This window comes from Podarcis melisellensis (assembly GCF_964234715.1).
Source record: "Podarcis melisellensis genome assembly, chromosome: 10".
NCBI classification, from domain to species: Eukaryota; Metazoa; Chordata; class Lepidosauria; order Squamata; family Lacertidae; genus Podarcis; species Podarcis melisellensis.
This window is the reverse complement of record NC_138542.1, coordinates 40,436,702-40,457,683: the sequence shown is the minus strand read 5'-3', so window position 1 is coordinate 40,457,683 and position 20,982 is coordinate 40,436,702. Positions and strand designations below refer to the sequence as shown.

The 20,982-nt window shown below is 42.4% G+C and overlaps 1 protein-coding gene across 1 annotated transcript; it reads right to left on the bottom strand.

The window, feature by feature from the left end:
• Nucleotides 1–8,521: 8,521 nt before the first annotated feature.
• MRPL42 (mitochondrial ribosomal protein L42) lies at nucleotides 8,522–16,720 on the bottom strand. Its single transcript, XM_081928881.1, has 6 exons — nucleotides 16,639–16,720; nucleotides 14,210–14,362; nucleotides 12,750–12,813; nucleotides 11,703–11,787; nucleotides 10,727–10,890; nucleotides 8,522–8,682 (listed from the first exon to the last, which is right to left on the bottom strand). Exons 2-6 carry the CDS (start codon nucleotides 14,292–14,294, stop codon nucleotides 8,637–8,639), a joined length of 444 nt encoding a protein of 147 aa, XP_081785007.1. The 5' UTR covers nucleotides 14,295–14,362; nucleotides 16,639–16,720; the 3' UTR covers nucleotides 8,522–8,636.
• Nucleotides 16,721–20,982: the final 4,262 nt, after the last annotated feature.

Below are 20,982 nucleotides of genomic sequence, written 5' to 3'. Positions count from 1 at the left end.
ATTGATTTCCCAACCCCCAAGCAATATTACCGTTTCCAATGTGCTTGTAGTATTTATTTCCCTGCTGTATTTTGAACTCTCTGGATACTCTTCAATAAGCAATTCTCAATCTGTTTCCACACCTTAAAATAATTCTTTATTCATAACTACAAATTTAACGCACAAGTTTGTTGTGAAACAGAAAGCAACTAACTAACTCTATGCCTATCTATCCCATGGATGAAAGATGGGGTTCCCAGACTATGGCTGCATTTGTTTATATCTGGAATTATTTCCAGAATTATTTCCAGCCTTGACCTGGCCATTGAAATCTTATGTTTGCCTAAAAATTGGATATTATGGGGTGGGGAAATTTTATGTTCATGTTTGCTTTAGTACATATTGGCTTAAGGTCATTATGTATATCTGATGGTTTGACAAAAACTTGTTTTTTGTGTGTGTTTTTAAAGAAATCAGCAATTCTGAGAATTCAGGCAGAAAGTGAGTAATTCTGAGAATTCAGGAAGTGTGCTGCATGCCACTCCTTCCTCCATTTGAGCCAACACAGACTTTGAGACTCGGATCCCAACAGGTTTTACATAATGGCACCCATGCAAGTCTAGCTGTGTGTGCCAGTGTCAACTATTATGTTGGGGTGGGAGGAAGTATCCCTGCCTGCCTTCCCCATGCTGCTTTCTTTGGTCTTGGAAGAAAAAACTAGCACTTGGCTTTCAACATAGTATTTCTCTCCTTCCTGCTTTCAGTTCAGACTTAGCATAGGAAGACCTGTTTTCTAGCCCTGCCACAGGATGGGCTCTTCTCCAATTAGAACATCGGGAATGCTTGGCAAGAATAAACTTCAGGAATACTTGGCTGCGTTGATTTTTCAGTCACCTTTATTTCCTCGGGCTCTTTGTAGCTCAGTTCCCCCCCCTGCCCCCCCCCCACATATACATTGTTCTTGGGTGTGAACATGCCCATGCAAAGGTACAATTAGTTTGTGAGACAGCATGTGGCTTAGCTTACGCTGAAGTTATATAGCCATGCTATAACATCAGAATAATTATATTGCAATTCCTTGATGTAACCACGCAGTGTTGCTGCAGGAATGTTGCTCTTGATTATAATGATGATAAAATATATTAACTAGATTTGGTTGATAACCTGAGTTGAACCTGAAGCCCAGCAGGTATCTTCTTAACACCATTTTGTACAATTCTGGTATAAAATGGAATTGACTTTCACCATAGAGTTGCCAAGGGCTAAAGCATGGTGTCTATTGAGAACCATGGCTAATGACAATTTTCATTTTACAACAGAAGTACAGACTAGGGATGACAGTATCTTACTCAGTCTTTAAAGGTGATGGTCCAGTTGGAGGAGTTGCCTCTTCCTTAACAACCGTTTTGGGGTGATCCCAGACACCTGCTAGGCAAGAATTTGAATCCACACCTTTTTATTTTGCTCAAGGCTGGGACATGGTTGAAGAATATGAAGAAGTGGAAACCTACAAGGAATTGTTGGAGGCAGGTGAGAGAAATTACTAGTTTGGTTCCTTATGGAATTTATGCCATACTCTTCAAAAGGTGAAGCTTGCAATAAAACAAAAGCATTGAAATTCTATCTTCTGTTTTAATTTATTGAGTTTATTAGCTCTAATCCAGTCCATTACCCAGGAACAATTTATATGTGCATTAAATTTTGTTACCTGCCTAATAGTGTGCTTCTGTAGAACCAATTGAAAAGACAGTGGTATTTTCTCTTAATTTCTGCACCTGCTAATTATAATGTACAACAGATTAAGGTTTATTACACCTGCTCCACCCACTTAACAATAAACAAACAATCTAGCCTCTAGATGGGGAAACAGGAATATCAGGTTTAAGCTTGCTGATGGCTGCAAAGCATTTTAGATGCAATTAAGATAATAAAATTGTGAGGGAAACCTGTTGAGGCCTTTGTACTCCTGACTGCAATCTGGTGAATGAAGAAGGACTGCTTGTTGCTATCTAATTCATTTAACCTAACTAAAACGAGAGAGTGAAACCAACATTTTGGTAAGGACAACTGAATTTATAGAAAACTAAGGAACTAGCATCGGTGATTGTGTCATTTTATCATATTTACTCAGAAGACCCACTGAGTCGGTGGAACTTACTGTATTCCCAAATAAGTATGAATTTCAGCCTTTTAGCCCTGTCCCACACAAATAGTAGGCAAAGCCAAGGGACCCTGGGACAATGAGAATGCAAAGCGTGTACTTTACCTCTGCGGTACCTGGGATTGGTTTGTGGTCTTGTGTTTTTCAGAAAAGAAATACAATCTGTATTCACGGATGCTTTCAAGGCATATGCAATTAGATTACAGGCACCCACCCCCAACGTATTCCCATGTTAGTGTAACACAATGCAAACATCATTTAAGTATACCTAAAATCTTGAAAGACATATACCAGTGAGACTGCATTTCTGCTTTTTGTGTGTGTGATGGATTGCTGTTCATTATTAATACTGCACATTAAAACTTCAAATATAAAATCCAAGCACTTAGTCCATGCACAGGGGTTACATAAATGCTATCTTTGTGGTTAAGTAGCAAACTACTATCTGAAATATAACTTTGTTTTAGGTATTCTATCATTAGCTTATTCATGAAAGCAACAGCGAATGAGCAAGCAGTGTTCCCAGATATATGAACAAGACAGTGAAAAGGTTCAAGATGTTATACTACAGTGGCTTCTCTCTCTGGTTTTTGTATAATGAAAAGCAGCAGAGAGCCTGGAATCAGAGGGTGTTATTGAATTAAGTTCTACTCAACAGTATACCCATTGAAATTAATGAACCTGTCTTAATTAAGTCAATTAATGTTATTTAATTTTTTTGGTGCATTTATGTCCCACCTTTTTCTCCATGGGGCTCAAAGTGGCTTACATAGTTATCATGCCCCTCATTTAATCCTCACAACAATCCTGTGAGGTAGGCTAGGCTGAGAGATGGTGACTGGCCCAAGGTCACATAGTGAGCTTCATGTCCAAGTGGGGAATTGGACCCTGGTCTCCCAGGTCCTAGTCCAACTCTCTTAACCACAGCACCACCACTGAAAAGATATAGTTGAATACCACCAAGAGATTCAAGAGAGATGCTTAACTCTTTCTTCTCCAGCCATCATCTTGCTCAGTCACTCCCCAAGCTGCTTTCCCACTGCTGGAGAATACAGGCACAGCTCATTTAAGGAGATGATAGATAGATAGATAGATGATAGATAGATAGATAGATAGATAGATAGATAGATAGATAGATAGATAGATGATAGAAAGAAATGGGCGAGGTAAGTTGCAGTTGATTGGGAAGAGGTTCGCACTCCTTTTGTCAGCTTGTTTTAAAAATCTTCCACTCACCCCTTTTTGTAGTTTCTAAATGATTGGGTGTTTTAAGCACATTTAACTGCTGCCATTGCATTTCATTTGATCCTTACAGCTTTGGGGGGAAGTGAGCAATTCTCTGTGTCAGAAAGGCTTCTTCCACATATTTAAAAGTTAAGATCTGTTTGAAGTGAAGAATGAAAACACTACTGTAGTAAGCTAAGGGCGTGAGAATACTGTACACATAGAGCCTCACATTAACTGGAAATATCAGCATAACTGAGTACATGTGCAAATCATAGGGGCGGTAGGCCTGCTTCTATCTGCAGTAGCCAGAGAGCAGGGACTTTTGCAAACCCTAACAAAGTGTTTTGCTGTGTGTGCAGGGAAGAATAGTCTGATGTTCCTGGGGCAGACCATAATGACCTGCCTGCCTCCGCTGTAGCCAATACACTCATGGAGATGTTTGGTACTGTTGACTGAAGCATCTCAGCACTCAATGCACTTTCCGTATCCAATTAGTGCAGAGCTTGGAGCCCTCTTCTGTTCATAACTGAAATAAGAACAGCCACAAAATCTGTCTTTCTGCTGTAGGCTGAAATATTTCCTGCTGTCAGTAAATAAACATATTGCTGGATTGAAATGTTCAAGACTGGTTTTGTACCAGTTAGAAACACTTTCACCAACTCTCAGGGTTCACATTTTTCATAAGCAAGCACTCTCAACTCATTGAATTATGCTTTTTCTAGATGGAAAAGGTACATAAATACCACAAGCTCATCCCAAGGAAGCTTAATATAAATGTACATTGCTAGTGCTCTACAGCAAATAGCAATGCAAAGACCAGTTTTGATTTATTTCCATTTGCATGGCTGTAAGGGACTACCTTGTGGTGGCTTATTAGCATAGCCGTGTCTTTCAGCTTCTTTTAGTTTCCTTTTACTGAAGCTCTTTAAGTTTCTAGCTGCCCATTTTGTATTTGTAGTCATACACGGCTTCTCAGGATTTATGAGTATTGTACACAAGTGGCAAATGATACTCTGTCACTGCAGAATCTGGTGTCAGTTTGATGCACTCTGGAAAAGTGAGGCCTAGCTCATTAACAGCACAATCCTATGTGTCTACTCAGGAGCAAATCTAATGTAATACAATTGGGCTTATTGTCAAGTTAACATGTATAGCATTACACGTATGTTCTTGGCCACTTCAAAGTTACTTTAAAGCAGCTTGTAAATGTCTTTGGATTCATCTTGCTTGTTAAATTGAACTTCTGTAAATAATAAGAGTATTAACATGTGCCCTATTTTTATCTTTGCATCACCTCCTGCCACTCTTGATTTGCAAACGAAGAGAGGGGAGCTGTTCAGTTCTTCCCCTTCCTTTCAGAGAATCAAGACAAACACATAGTTGCACTTAGGTACCCTTGGGCCAAATCATTCAGAAAAGTGTAAAACGATCCAGTATTATAGTTCCTTACAAACTGCTTAACTTTCCTGGTGTACCCCACTCACGTTTCAAATTTTCCTCAAATTGTTGATCATGTCTTCAAGTCTTCGTTTTACTTCTCTCTCTACCCCCGCCCCCCATTCTAGTACAGTGGTACTTCGGTTCTTGAACAGCTTTGTTCACGAACAACTTGGAACCCGAACGCTCCAAAACCGGAAATAGGTGTTCTGGTTATCAAACTTTTTTCGGAAGCTGAACATGCCCTGATTCGGCCTCCACTGCCGGGGGGAAAAGGCGCCCACTATGGGAGGCCTAGCAGGATGCACCACAACCCCAAATCCCCACGAGGAACACTTACCTAACCAACAGCGAAGTCCAGTGATGAACTCCAGGTAAGAAAACAAAGCACCAGCCCTTTACTGGCCCTCACCGCACTCCCAGCTGGTAGCAAGGGGGGGTGGTACCTTGCCAGGTAAGCCTGCCTGCTCAATGGGAGGGGTGAGTGGAAAATTTTGGGAATCTGCCTTGTTCCTTTGTTTTTGGGAGTCTGTCTTTTGCCTTTGTCTCTGCCTTGCTCCTTCATTTTGGGGACCTTTGGGGGACTCTGCCTAGTGCCTTCGTTTTGGGGAATGTGGAACCCAGGTTGATTGTGTGACTGCAGAAATGGATAAAAGCCCCCCACCCAAACAATGACTATCATCTGTGCAGGTAAGATTTTTTTTTATCATCTACAAAATTGTCTCATTTATTTTATAGTACAGTATATTGATTATTGCCTTCATTTTATGGATGATTGGTCTCATTATAAAGTAAAATTCATGTTAAATTGTTGTTTTAGGGGTTTTTAAAAGTCTGGGACGGATTAATCCATTTTGCATTACTTTTTGTGGGAAAGTACACCTTGGTTTTGGAACGGACTTCCGGAATGGATTAAGTTTGAGAACCAAGGTACCACTGTATGTAGTTAAATTATAGGTAAGTAAAGCCGAGGTCTTGTCTAGCAGTGCCCTCTGCTGGTTGAGATTGCAATGTGTAATGGTAACATCTATAATCAGGAGTGGCTACAGAATAGATTCATTTGTAAAACCAAAAAGAAAATGCCACTATCATGACATTGATCTGCTCCCATTTTAATATTCCTTTCCTTTCCAAACACTTAACTGAAATAACATATTTTGTCTTTCGTAATTTTAGTGCTCTGGGTAACTTGACTCTTTTTTTCTTCCAAAAGGGTACAAAACCATTTCCTCTGGTTTAATGTTGCTATTTTAGTAGCTGCTTTCTGTACCTTTTCTCTTTTTATATATTTTACTTACTGTGATTCATTAACCTTACTATTAATAGCATGGAACCATATATCTTTCCTTTACTTTTCAGATCTGGGTCACCAACTCCCTCATGCCACTTTAATTGAAGTGATGAGGTACAGTTTAGTCTTAGTCTACCTTTCACATACTTGGGGAACTCAAGTTTTGCATGCATTTATGCACTTGGTTTTCTGCTTCCAAGATTAATACTTTCCGAGGACATGACTTTCCTCTCCAACCCACCCAAAGACAGAGCTTGGTGCAAATGTTGCTTCAATTCTTCCCATCTCCATAGGCACCTGGGCAGCAAGTGACATGCTGGTTTTAATCAGTGAGAGCTGACTCTTTGACAGTGCAGATTAATGGTATAAATTCTCTTACATTTCCCACCCCCCAAATATTTGTAATGTTTCCAGCTGCCCTAGACAGATCCCACCGAAATGGATTGAGATATTTTTCTAGATCATGTCTTCAACACCTTTCTGTGAAGAGGCTCTCTGGGACAGAATCTGTACCATCAGAGGAGTTGCTGTTCCCGTACTTTGAAGAAGATGGCTACAAGTTTAAGCAGAAATGGTACAAGAGCACCTGAGAGCTCCATTTAATTTCCCCAACGTTAAGCTGAGTTGATGCTTTGGGGAAACTTAAGTCTAGGGACATGGGTGGCGCTGTGGGTTAAACCACAGAGCCTAGGGCTTGCTAATCAGAAGGTCGGCGGTTCAAATTCCTGGGATGGGGTGAGCTCCCATTGCTCTGTCCCAGCTCCTGCCAACCTAGCAGTTTGAAAGTATGTCAAAGTGCAAGTAGATAAATAGGTACTGCTCCAGTGGGAAGGTAAATGGTTGTTTCCATGCGCTGCTCGGGTTCGCCAGAAGCGGTTTAGTCATGCTGGCCACATGACCCTGAAGCTGTACGCCAGCTTCTTCGGCCAATAAAGCGAGATGAATGCTGCAACCCCAGAGTTGTCCGCGACTGGACCTAATGGTCAGGGGTCCCTTTACCTTTAAGTCTTGTAAGATGTTCCAAGCCAAATCATTCATGTTCTTATGCAATGTTCCAATTATGCAGGAAATCTGGGCATTCCATGCCTACAACATATGAACAAATATCTTGCAAAACATGATAATTACTTTCCCATTATTAATCAAGACTGGGACGCGAGTGGCACTGTGGTGTAAACCACAGAGGCTTGGGGCTTGCTGATCGGAAGGTCGCCGGTTCGAATCCCTGCGACGGGGTGAGCTCCCGTTGTTCGGTCCCAGCTCCTGCCAACCTAGTGGTTCGAAAGCACATCAAAGTGCAAGTATATAAATAGGTACCGCTCCAGCAGGAAGGTAAATGGCGTTTCCGTGCGCTGCTCTGGTTTCACCAGAAGTGGCTTAGTCATGCTGGCCACATGGCCCGGAAAAACTGTCTGCGGACAAACGTCAGCTTCCTCAGCCTGTAAAGTGAGATGAGCGCTGCAACCCCAGAGTCATTTGCGACTGGACTTAACCGTCCAGTCAAGTACTGCTGAGATTAGATAATTAAGAATTGATACTTGAAATTGCTTTCTCCCCTCAATCCCTTTTTCATTGTGTATTCTATTACACAATTAGCAAGAACAATCTTCTGCTTTACTCTCTACACCACTTAGTAAATGATAGTTTTTTTGACTAATAAAATATTTAAATCAGTAAGCAAAGAGCTGAAGTTCCACACTGGTTTTTTTTATAACTAGTTATTTTTGTAAGCCAAACTGGGAGTCCAAAGACTTAAGAGATAAAACTGTCTCAAGGGTTGTATCTTACTGCTGTGTGAGTGAAGTTCTGCTCGCAAAACAGGACCCCTGTTTCCTCCCCAGCCTCCCCCCCCCTGCTCCTTCAGAGCTGATTTCTGTGCATGTGGGGGGCTGGAAGAGAGGAAATTCTGTTGCGTGAGCAGAGCTACAGCATTGGATGTAGGCCAAATTCTTCAATCCACATTGTTTAGCTGGGAAAACTGCTAATCAATAACATTCAGTAAATTATTTCTGGAACACAGCTTTACTAGAGCTGGTTAATTCCAGTAGTAGGCATAGCATGAATGTTCCACACAGGCATTACTTGCCATCATGACTGGCGCTGGAGGCTTAATGTTTCTTCGCGTAAGTCTTTGTGGTCATCATGTTTCACTTATTTAGTGTCAGTCTCCTAGAAGTCTGAGGCATCCAGTTCTGTTGGCTATGCATTTCCTTCTTGATCTCTGGGCTCGCTCTGCTCATCACAAGTCTCATCACAAAGTTGCCTTGGATTTCAACCCCCTGTTTAACACTCATTTCAGCTGCAGAATTGGCCTTGTTTTCCAAGGTCTGCCCTAGTAGGAAGAGCGAGCTGTTAGTTCAGTCCTTGTGCTCTGAAATTATGCACAGCAAACCAGCACACAGGAACGGGCGAAGGCACAAAGCAAGTTTGAGTTAGAAAAGTACTTTAATGACAACCTAACATATATATACACTTTCAAAGCAATCTCATCCACTTAAGTAGTCGCTTGCCCCGACAGCAACAAGGTGACAAACATGGTGTTCATCTGTCTTTAGGGGTATTGGTTTTCTTGCGTCTAGTGTGGTACCTTGAAGGAAAAAAAGAGAAGAAACACATTAAAATGTGTTTTGTCATACGTTCAGTCATTTGAATACTCAGTTTTAAGAGACCAGTGATTGTCATGTTGACATTGTGTTTTGACATTACATTTATTATACCTTGTATATTTGTCTGCCCAATACAAAATAAAAATAAAAATCAAGTCTTCTGTAGTGCAAAAATACCCTGTACTTTTTTGGTTCGTGGGCAAATCCAACTTCCAGCAGCACACAAAGGATGAAAGTTCCCTAGGAGTCCTATATCCGATCCTATACTCAGCACAGCATCAGATTGTGTCTCTCTTGCTAACTGTGCTAAAAAAGAGCTTGATCAAGACTTCTGCTTCTATGCTAAACTACATCCTCAGTGGCTGAACTGCAAGACTATATGGCCAGAGACTGCGACACACAATTCTAGGTGATGTGTGTAGCACAGGAAAATAGGAAATCTGTTTACAACCTGGTCCATCCAGCTCAGTAACATCCACAATTACTGGCGGCAGCTCTCCAAGGTTTCAGATGGGTCTATTTGGTGTCCTCAAATTAAGGGCAACTATTCAAGGCCCCAGGGATGCGGGTGGCACTGTGGGTTAAATCACAGAGCCTAGGACTTGCCAATCAGAAGGTTGGTGGTTCGAATCCCCGCAATGGGGTGAGTTCCCGTTGCTCGGTCCCTGCTCCTGCCAACCTAGCAGTTCAAAAGCACGTCAAAGTGCAAGTAGATAAATACCTTCCCAGCGGGAAGGTAAACAGCGTTTCCGTGCGCTGCTCTGCTTCGCCAGAAATGGCTTAGTCATGCTGGCCACATGACCCGGAAGCTGTACGCCAGCTCCCTCGGCCAATAAAGCGAGATGAGTGCCGCAACCCCAGAGTCGGTCACGACTGGACCTAATGGTCAGGGGTCCCTTTACCTTTTTATTCAAGGCCCCATTACCCTGAGACCCTGAATAGTTGTGGAAAAAACTATTGGGGCCTTTTGTCAAAATAAGGTTCCAGCAGATGCCCTCGATATACTTAGAGGGGGGGATACTTTGGAATACCCCATATGGAACGGAAACACATTTATGGATGTAATCAAGTCAAGGATATCTATTGATTTGCTCCTTATATTCAAAGTCCAATGGAAATGTTTTATCGTCTATTCTTAACCGGTTCCCAGGCTGATCCGCTCCAGGAAGTGACAGTTGAACTCATAGCTGATAAATATCTACAATATACTCATCTGGTAGCCAAATTTGCTCTGGCAGCTAAGAAGCTCTGCTCCAGCTATGTTAATGCTTGTAATCTTATATTTTATGTGGTAAACTTGTATGCTGTAGAGTTTTATAGACATGTTATCTTAGAGGAAAGCTTTGTTTTCACCATCTACTGTTCATTGTGATACTTCGAATGGGTATGAAGTTTTCTATATCTTTGAATATGTATAAATAAAGGTATATTAAAAAATACAAAATAAAGGAATTCCTGCATTTTTTTTAAAAAGCAAGTTTGTTTTCTTGTTGGTAGGGCTATAGATGACAGCCAAACATAAAACTGGATCAGTATTCATGACTGCATGAATTTAAAATAAAAATCTTACTGGTAGGACCAGATGAGTTAAATTATTATCAATAATTCTCAACATAACAAACCATTCCAGAAATTCAAGCACCATGTTTCCTAGCCCACTTAGGTATTGGATAAGCACAAGTCTTCTCATATGTATCTGGATATATATTTCTCTCTAAGGTACTTTATTATTGGTATAGCCATTTAGGTAGGAGCTAAAATCAGAGCAGATGAAAATCCTGGTATCTTACCCAAAATAGCTTTGCCCCAACTATTCTGGAGGGTTGAGGGAACCTCTGAAAACATGGAAGAATCAACTGGAGGCTGCTGGGGGAGGAGGGAATCAACAAATGTTGCCTTCCTCCCCTCTGCTAGCAGGAAAACCCTTCTGTGGATGAAGGGGCCTTTCCATCTGTGGAAGGCAAAGTCTGGATCCAACCCAATCCAGGTTCTGCAGTACTCGTCACCCTCCCACACAATACTTACTGTCCCACAGGGTACCAGCGGTGCTTTGTTGTGTAAAACATTTTACTAAGTTCCTCAATCATAGGACCTTGCTGGTTCTTGAAGTCCTTTCCATCCAATCTAGATTTCAGGATTTGATCATGTGTTTCTTCTCTATAATCCAGTGGATCTCGTTGTGGAATGGGCTGTCAAAAGAAAACTGCCCCAATTAACAAACTAAAAAAAAAAAAAATACACCCCCCCAAAGAAAAGCCATAAACATATATACTTATTGGCTTACAGTTATGAAATGTGCAGGTATTGCTAGTTTTAGGCTGAATGTAATTTGCCATTTTGCTGTATACATCATTTAAAACCCCACCCCACCCAAAGATTACAGCATGCTGAATCCTGGCCATTATGCTGCAGAACAAAAGCAAATACTCTTCACTCCAAACAAATTTATCAGTCCTATTTTTCTCTAGCTTTTTTGCCTGCCACTGTTCTGAACCTTATATGGGAATAACCTCCCCCTCTTTTGATCCAAGCAACTTCTGCTGGAACTAAACTACTTGCAAGAGCTCATTCTCACTACTACTTGTGCATTTCTGGCTTCTAATTAGACTGCAGCCTCTTTTCTGCTGGCTCTGGGAGAACAGCTACTGAAATAGTGCTCCGCTTAATGGAACAGAATTTAAAGATGAACATAATCTAGATATCTGGATTACTTTGGGAAATAACAGCAAGGTGAAATGATGCATGCGGTCTTGAAAAGGGCTGAAGACTAGGGTGTTCCGCTGAACTTGTATATATTGCCACAGATCTGAACTTCTTGGTGATCAAGCTGAAAATTTAAGCTATGTTAAATGTGCCAAGCTTAAGTTTTGAGCACAAGCCTATTTTTAAATCACGTTCATGTTAAAGGATAACCACCAAGAAGAAATCTGGAAGGGTACCCAAAGATGAGCTATGTTCGCCTGATAAAATCTGGAAGATATTTTTTTGCAGATTCACATACTCTTGTGTGCTCATATGGAATGTCCACTGAAGGGTGATAGCAAACAATAGTTTTTCCATCCGATGTCACAGCAAGTTCCACTTTGCTAAAAAAGAAAGAGATGACATTGGACAAGGCTTTTTCCTTCTTGTTTTAACTAAAAGGTTTGCATAATTAAATGAAATAATTTTAAAAATCCAGAATAGAGGCTAGAGCTCAAGAAAATATTTTTATACAATATTTAAATTGATCTAAATTTATTTATATGATTTAAAGTTGTTCTAATAGACCAAAAATGCTGTTTAGCTGTCCAGTAAGGCAGAGCACTTGTTTTCCTGTAGTATAGTCCTTTGAAGTATGTAACCTTTGGCATCAGTCTTTCCACAGTGAGTAAGCACTGTTTGGGTTTCCTCCCCAGTTCTTTGCAACCAGAATATGCACTAACGGCACGTGGTGTCCAAACAATCCTAATGAAATGTCTGACTTCAATATCAGTTTTTCTCTCACAGCAGCATTTTTATGGAGCTACTGACCACACTCATAAACATCCAAATTAGTGAGTTTATTAGACAAAGAGCATAGAGACCTTAATTTATATTAAAAAATCTGTGGGCAAGGTAGAACAATACTAAATACCTAAACTAAGGCTGTTGAAGCCAAGTTCCTTGACAGCAAGCCCAACTAAGCTGATATCCTAATGAGATGTTCAGCCTGATGCAAGACAAAAGTGATTACTATAAAAGCAGTGCATAGGAACAGTGCATAGGAAGCTGCCTTATATCAATATACCTTATACCTCAATCTTCTAGAATCTGGCCAGCAGCATCTCTCCAGAGTCTAATACATTTTCAGCAAGTCTTCATAGCTCTACAAAAGCCCAACTCCACTAAAATATGGTGTTTTCTTTTAATGAGAAATGAAAAGAGATTCTAAAATTCATAAATTATTCTAGCAGTAAGAGTGGACTGCCAATTGTGCTACTTCTAATATAGCAACTGACATCTTGGTGTCTTTTCACACACTTGTGAAATGAACTTTTGAGTTAAATCTGAATGGCTTAATACATACCAGTTATAGTCATCAGGAAGAGCTGAATATGTAGATTTGGGACAAGCACAAAATACAGATGCATCTGAAAATATAAGAGCCAAGTAAAACACCGGAAACAGAAAACAGCACAATGCGGGTTTCCTTTGAACACTGCTGAGCATAAAGTGGTCATTGTAACAACTCACAGTACTAAACTAGGGATTGGAACATAAATCAATGTGAAGACATGTTAAGTCAGGCATCCCCAAACTCAGCCCTCTAGATGTTTTGGGACTACAATTCCCATCCTTGACCACTGGTTCTCTTAGCTAGGGATGATGGGAGTTGTAGTCCCCAAACATCTGGAGGGCTGAGTTTGGGATGTCTGTGTTAAGTTATCTCACTTTTCAAAGCCTCTCCCCAAGCAATGTCCCTTACTGGCACTGCACAATATTTACAGGTGTCAGACTGCTTTGAAAAAAAGCAGTATGACACCACATAACCCTATAGATAGATAGATACATATGGTATAACAGAAGAGCTACACAGCTCTGTCCTACCTTTCTTGATTGATAGCCAAGTATTCTTCCCTCCCCCTGCCCCTCCTGCAGACTGTTCAATGCAAGGGAGATCCTTCCCCAGCTTCAGGTGCCACATGGCAGAGTTGCCACTCAATACGTTGCGGATAAGAAAAGAAAGTCCAGTGCTGCTTTGCCACTTCCTCTGCCTCTGTTCTCCAACTGGTGTCACATTAGAAGTAGCCTCCATTAAAAAGGGGGAGTTAGAGAAAAGATGGAACCCACCCAAATTAGGTAAGGCTGGGCAAACACACACACACACACCCTTTGGGAAGCTGGGTGTGTACGCCATTCTGCAGCAGCACACGGTCCAAATTCTATGACAGTATTCCCTAACCTGGCGCCCTCCTGATGCTGCTGAACTACAACTCCCATCAGCACCAGCAGTGTACAGCTATGCAGCTTGCACTGATGGAGTTGCAGTCTACCACCAGCTGGAGGGCACCAGGTTGGTGAAGGCAGCTCTATGCCAAATACTCTGGGAGATGGGCAGGAATAAAGGGGGCGGCTCTACTTTTCCACCCCCCAGCATGTAAGGCTACTATGTCACTGCAGGTTTTCCCGGTTATTGCTTCTCACCTCCAACAGAGCAATTGGGCATATAGTCTTCCTTTTTGCATGTCTGTCAGCCAGCAGCGCATTTCTCCAGGCTCCCTGGACACAGACTTGGGCAACAAGGCTTGAATGGGAAAAGAAAGAAGTGTCTCTTCTTGTACCACCAGAGTGCTGCTGAACTGCCTTTGCTGCAGCAGAGCTGGCCCAGTCATGCTCCTCTTGAGTGGAGACACAAACTCTTTTCCCATCTAGAACCACAAGCTGCTTAGCTCCATGGTGATGGCAGCAGCAGCAGCAGCCACCTTCTGTGTGTGCAAAGCAAGATCCCACTCCATTAGAGTTAAAAGAGAATCCATGCACACTTACTAGGAGACAGAACTTGCTTGGTGAAAGCTGCCAAACGCGCCCATGCAGTCCTCGACAACACAGCCCTTCGTGATGCCATGGCCATGCTAGCAAACAAAACAGCTGTCACGTCACAGTGATGTTTAAAGAAAATCTGCGCAGTTCAGTCCGTCACTGTTTGGGAATCAGTGGTTTGTCAGGAGATTAGTCAAAACGTATTAGATCCACAATTTGCAAGTTACCTTGTACACATTTCAATAGCTTCCAGGCTTTCACTGTTTAATTTTTCACTATGCAAAGTCTTCTCTATCTTTGCCTTGCTATTTCCCTATGACAGGTGTGGGGAGCCTCAGGCCCAGGAGAACAATGTGGCTTGGCAGGACTCTCTTCCTGGCCCTCAGAACTCTTCCCCAGCAATAACTATTGCTGGCTATGCTTTGCTCCCCCCCCCCAAGTGCTTTTGGTTGGCTAAAATGCATCATTGACTGCGTGTCTGTGGTGTATGCAGAAAACTCTGATGTATGGCTGGAATGCTGTCAATTGTTACAAAGGTAAGAGTCGCTTTAATTTCTCTGCTCCACCCATTTTGTGTCCTAGAGTCCACCAACCACTTTCATGAGACAACCAATGGGTTGCCTGAAAAAAAGCTTCCCACCCCTTCTCTAAAATTTCATTATACCAATTGTACAGACTCTGGAGGCAGTGGTGTAGTAGTCAACCAAGTGTAACTCAGAGCAGACCCACTGGAATTAATGAACATAAATCATGAATACCACCCAGGAAGTTTACCTCAGCTTTGAGCCCCACAAGACAATGCGAGTGCTCCATGGCTCAGTCACAGCATTACCAAACAATGTTATCATGAACTGCCTGAGCCATGTGAGAACAGTTCTTTCCTCATATAATTTATTTTTAAACACTTTTTATCCTGCTTTTCTGCAAGTCTGTACATCTTTTCAGAAGTTAATCTCACTGATTTCAACGAAGCTGATTCCTGGGTAAGTGGGTACAGGATTGCAGCCTTAAAACAATTAAAAATACAACATAAAACAGCAAACAGCAGTACAATAATCAAAGGGTTCCAGATACCTCCTTCCACAAATAAACCCGATCTAGCTTGGAACCAAAAGGAGAGATCAGGATGATACACACACACACACACACACACACACACACACACACACACACACCACACCTAGCTTGCAGGACTGTTTAGAGCTAGCCTGCCACCACACTCTTGAACAACTTGGCCCCAATTAGCAGCTGGTTGACAGAATGCTGTTCACTCAGGTTCAGCAAGATATTTTTCAGAAGAGATTTTTCTCCTTCCCAGACCCTTCTTCAGCAGCAAGATGGTATCAGTATGATGGACAGGTCTGGCTCAGGTGGCAGATTCCACTCCCATCTGCTGCTTGCAGGGCTGTCTGTGGCTGCTGCCACCGCCACCACTGCGACCCCCTACTATCAGGAGCCTCCTACCAGATATGGAGCCACTTTTGCAGCTACAACCAAATACTGTTTAAACAGCATTTGCTGCTGTAAGGAAGGAGCTAGCAATGATGCAACAGGTTTCTATGTAGCGTGGGCCCAAGCCTCCCTCTGAAGGGGTCCTTTATTCAGAGAGAGGCAGGAAGTGGTCCTGGAGAGGGTTTCTACTACCACAGAGTCCAAAGAGCAACCAACGCTGTTTCGTGCTTATTAACCTTCAACAGAGACTTTAAACAAAGAACCACTAAACTTTTGTTGCAGCGAGTAACCTTCATGGATTCATGTGCAAGGCTGTCAAAACCACATATAGGGAATGCGGGCAACGTTCTTTACACTGAATTCCACTGGTTACACCCCTAGCAGCGAGCAAGAACAGTATACCGTATATCGCATGCCTGCCTTGATTCGCCTCAGGCTCGCTTCTGTACACGCGTGTGTGTGCTTTCAGATGCAGATCCAAGGTCTCTCCAGAGCGGCAACTAACCATCCAAGCCAGCCAATAAGTATTTGCCGCACTGCAGAAACGAACCCGGATGATTCGACCGGTCGTCAGAACGCTAATGCCCAACGCTAGAAGTTCTCGGATCTGTTTTAAGGCAGGGTGCGGCGGCATCACTGACAACAGCTCAGCCACGGGGGCGCCTTGCTCTCGCAGTGAAATCGCTGCTCGGAGGAGGCAGAAGTGAACACGCGCGCCTGACCCGACCGGGGCATTCTGCACGTGGGGAAGCGCTTTTGCTTCCCTTCGCCTCCTCATCGCGCCCCAACCGCAGGAAAGGATTAGGATAGGGGCTTTTCGCTTTCGGCGCTGATTTCCCCGGCAGGAGCAAGGAGAGGATTCCCAAGCGCCAAACCGACAGGTCAGGGCTCTCCTTGCTCCCCGGCTGCCTCCCCCACTTTCCAGGGCAAGGCGGCCAGGAGGCGAACTCGGAAAAGGTGAAGGGAGGAAGGAAGCCGCTTACCCGGACAAGTCAACCCGGCAGCGACGGAGCCCGCCGGTCTCGAAGGAACCGTCTGCTTCTTCCTTTACGGCAAAAAGGAACTCGCGAGGCAACGTCCGGGAGCTGCTCTCCTAAGCACCAAAGCACACTGGGAAATGTAGTCCTGGCAAGGGCCCTCCGAAGGCTGCCCAATGAAAAAGCAGCTGAGGTTTTTAAGACTGCATGTTTTTAATTTTAGACAGTGGGTTGCAGCAAAAACAACAGAGCACGTTAGTCTTTAATTTGTCACAAGACTCTTGCTGGTTTTGCTGTGTTGTTTTTTTTTTAGGAGCATAGAAACTTTCCACCCACACTGATACATAGAGCTAGAAAGAGGTGGTACAGGGGCATTTCTCTTCCAGCCAACTGCTTCACCCTAACTTTAGCAGGCGAGACTTTCCCTGCTCTGGGGAAGGAGCACAGTTCACCATAAAAGCATCTGCTTGTTGGTGGTGATGGTGGGGGAATCTCGGGTTCAACACCTCAGGTAGGGCTTGGAAAGATTCCTGTCTGAAAGCCTGGGCTGGGCAGCTGCTGCCAGTCAGTGTTGGCAATACTGAGCTTGGTCTAACTCAGTGTAAGGCAACTACCCTCTTTGAGAGAAGATTTGCTTTGCATGCAAAATGTGCCTCATTTAAGCCTGGCATTTGCAGGTAGAAGGACGTCTGTTTGCACCCCTGGAGAGCTGCTGCCAGCCAGTGTCTGCAATAGATGGCCAATAGTCTATGACTCAGTTTAAGGTAGCTTCCTGTGTTCCTAGTGTGGGGTTGAAACGTTGATAAATGCTTTGTCTAACAAATTTCTGCATGCCAGGCAGCTGTTAAATAAAGGCTGAGGAGCACTGCAGGTGGCAACATATACAACATTCGCCACTATTTTTGTGAATTCAACTCAGTCAATTATGAAGAGTGCTGTGGATTACACAGGCATGGTAGCTGAAATGTGCATATGTGATTAGATAGAATCAAAGGCAGAGCTCTTTCCCTTTAATCAATATGAAGCAGAATTAATTCAGCAAATCTGACTTTTTGCTGCTATGGTATAGCAAACTGCTCATGCAAACATGACAGCTCTAAAAAAATAACCTAAAATCTTCTCAGATTCATTTTTGGCGTAGCTCTTGGCTATGAATAGAGTTTCAAATGCTACGCACTTGAGTTGGAATGTCACTGGTATCTTTAAAAAGTCTTTGCAGGAAGCGAAGTTGAAGCAAGGATAATTTGGAAAGGGGATTGGCATATAATTTCACTGCTTGTGACTGAAGGGCAAGGAGTTGAGTTACAGGGCTAACTGCAGTTGAAGATCTAAAAGGAATCTGCTTCTAGGAATGAATTTCTCTTCCTCCCTCCCTCTCTCTCTGTGACACCTTCTCACTTACAAGTAGTTAGATTATGATTACGTAAACTTGGAAAAACTTAAAAACAATACGGAAAGCAATTAGAAACCTTTAGTTCAGAATTCATGGCAAAGCCTTCATTCATGGCAAAGTTTACTACAGAGTTTAGGCCAAAATAGTACTAGTAGGGTGGCAAAAGGCAAAATGAGAGGTAACATTATGTTTGTGTGGATGCCCAACAGTAGCATATACACAGGTACAAAAAGAGGACAGGATTGCAGTGCCTTTACTAGAACTGTACTGTTCTTGTGTAGAAGTGGGGGTTTCTAGTGGTGTTGTATGTCAAGCAAAGTTGAGAAAAGACTGCACTTGCTGAAATTTCCTCCTTCACACAACTACTCAAGGAATAGAAGTCTAGTCAACTTTTGTATTTAATTATTGGTCCTGACCTACTGTGGAACATAGAAAGCTGCCTTATACAGGGTCAAGCCATTGGTTCATCTAGCTAATCTAGCTTAGTATTGTCTGCACTGATATTAAGTGGTTCTCCAGGGTTTCAGCCCTATCTAGGATTGAACCTGGTATCTTGTGTATGCAAAACAGACACTATTACCATTGAGCTAAAACACTTCCCCAGAGGTACTGAAGAAAGTAGCAAAATTGTGTTATCATTAATTTACTACTATTGTTTTGAATGTCACCAGGCTTAAGTTTTATATAGATTTGATTCAGATATCAAATTAATGCATAGGGTGAATTGGGCTGTTTTTTGGAATACAACTACTGTAAGAAATCCAGAACACAAATTTGCACAGGCTGAATTCAGACCATTGTTTAACTTGACAGGAATGAGCTGCAACAAACCTTCAGTTCACACACTCCTCCTCTCTCCTCTTCCTCTGGCACACCCTCAAGGAAGAGATAGAAAAGAGAACAGGAAGCTTGCAGCTTTCAAAGTTATGCAGAAGCGGGAATTTCAGGAGTTGTAACTTGTTGTCATGCAAGCTAAAGCTACTAAAATCACCTCTTCTGCACATAAGTGCAGGAACCCTGCCCTCTTTTTCATCTGGGCACCCTAGCTGCATGGAGTTCTTTATTTCCTTTAATTTGTATTTGGGATAGCTGAATGAAGGACTTGTAGCTGTCTCTCACACTAACTATATGCATGTTCTTTCAGCTGCTAATGTGTGTCCTGCATCACCCAGTACCAACTCTTTTGTATTGTTGGTTTTGTTTAGATCAGTATGTAAGTTTAAGGGTGAAGATGCTAAATTGCTAAATTGGCATTCTGGTTTTCTCTCAATCACAGCATTTTTCACATGGTTTTGCCAAGGCTAGATCTTGTGTTAGTCAGTGTATCAACGATACAGACTTTCAGTATTTGCTTTCAGTAGCCAATAAGTCCAGCTCAGCTTTGTCATTTGGCTTTTACCCTACCTCTGTAAACAAACCAAATGTTTCAAAATTCCACTCTTGCACGTTTCAATGTGACACTTTCTGCTCTTTTGGATAGGAGATAGCGATATCCTACTCTGTCCCTGTGGTTCAGAGGGAATTGAAACAGTATGGCATGCCTTATTATTTTGTAACTAACATTGAGATATCCAGAAAGAACTGATTAATCCGATATATAGTTTAATCATTTGAACATTGCACTTTTCCCCTCTCCCCGATGCAAATAAGATTGCTACAGAAACTGTAGCTTTTGTAGTTGAGATCAATGAATATATGAGTACAAATCTTACCTAAACAAATGTAACCATGTTTTCCTACCTGTTAGAAGAGATATTCAATAATTTTGTATCTTCCATTTTTGTGTGTTAACTGATGCAGAAGTTTTATTGTGAGGTCTGTTCATACATTGATTGAAGACTGATATGATCTCTGTATAATTCTGTTGCTTTACATAGGTGGTAGTCAGCTGATGTTGAGAGGATATATAAAATGCTGTAACCCTTTTACATATTTTGAAAATGTATGCCACAGCATTCTCCTTATGACCTAATTAAAAAGTCATGACAGTAGAAAATCTGAAAACAAAAAAGCCCACAGTCTGCCAATAAAAGTCAAATAGCCTGATGTCATTAATAGTCCCTCTGAGTTCAATTTATTCTCAAGTAAGCATGTGTAGGACTGTAGCTTGTAGTGTGCTCTGGGTCGAAGATAGAAGCATGTAATTGCATATCACATAGGTCATTAGGTCATGGGGGGAGATCTTGGTTTGTTCCTCCTTTTGGAGCAAACTGCAGCAGTCTGCATCAAATGAATCATGCCCCGATCTGAACATAGACACGCAGATGAGATCATAAGTCTATGGACCCAGTGGCGTAGCGTGGGTTGTCAGCACCCGGGGCAAGGCAAGTAATTTGCACCCCCTAACCCGTGGATTTGCGCCCCTAACCCTAACCCCCAGATGTTGCGCCCGGTGCGGCCGGCTCCCCCCTGCACGCTATGCCAATGTATGGACCTTACTAATCATTGTCCCTGCCTACTTACATTTTAGTTGCCTTCTTTTTACTTGGTGATCTGAGTTCTGGCTATTTCTTTCTCTTTATAAGACATTCCTAGCTGCTAGGAGCAGCTAGAACGTGTGGCGTTTGCTCCATATTGCCAAATTTAGCATCCTGCAAACCTTAGTTTTCACTTTAAGAAGACAAAGTTCTAGTTCTTAAGGCCGCGAAGACGGATTTGAAAGTGTGAGGCGATCTACGATATAGTCATCGTCTTGCTCAGCTCAATGCATTTTCCATGAGTAACAGAAGCAGGATAAAATACATAAAATAAGGGAAGACAGGTAAAAAAAATTCTCACAGAACTCAGGTTCTTGGCGCGGCAATGTGTAAATCAACATTCTTCTATGCTAACGCTTCGTGTGTCTCTGACGAAGGGCGCTCTGCCTTCCACGGAAGCTCCTGACACGAGGCACCTGTGTTAATTCGGAAGGTGCGGCCAGGACAAACCTGCCCGCGCCTCCTCGCGCCGGGACTACA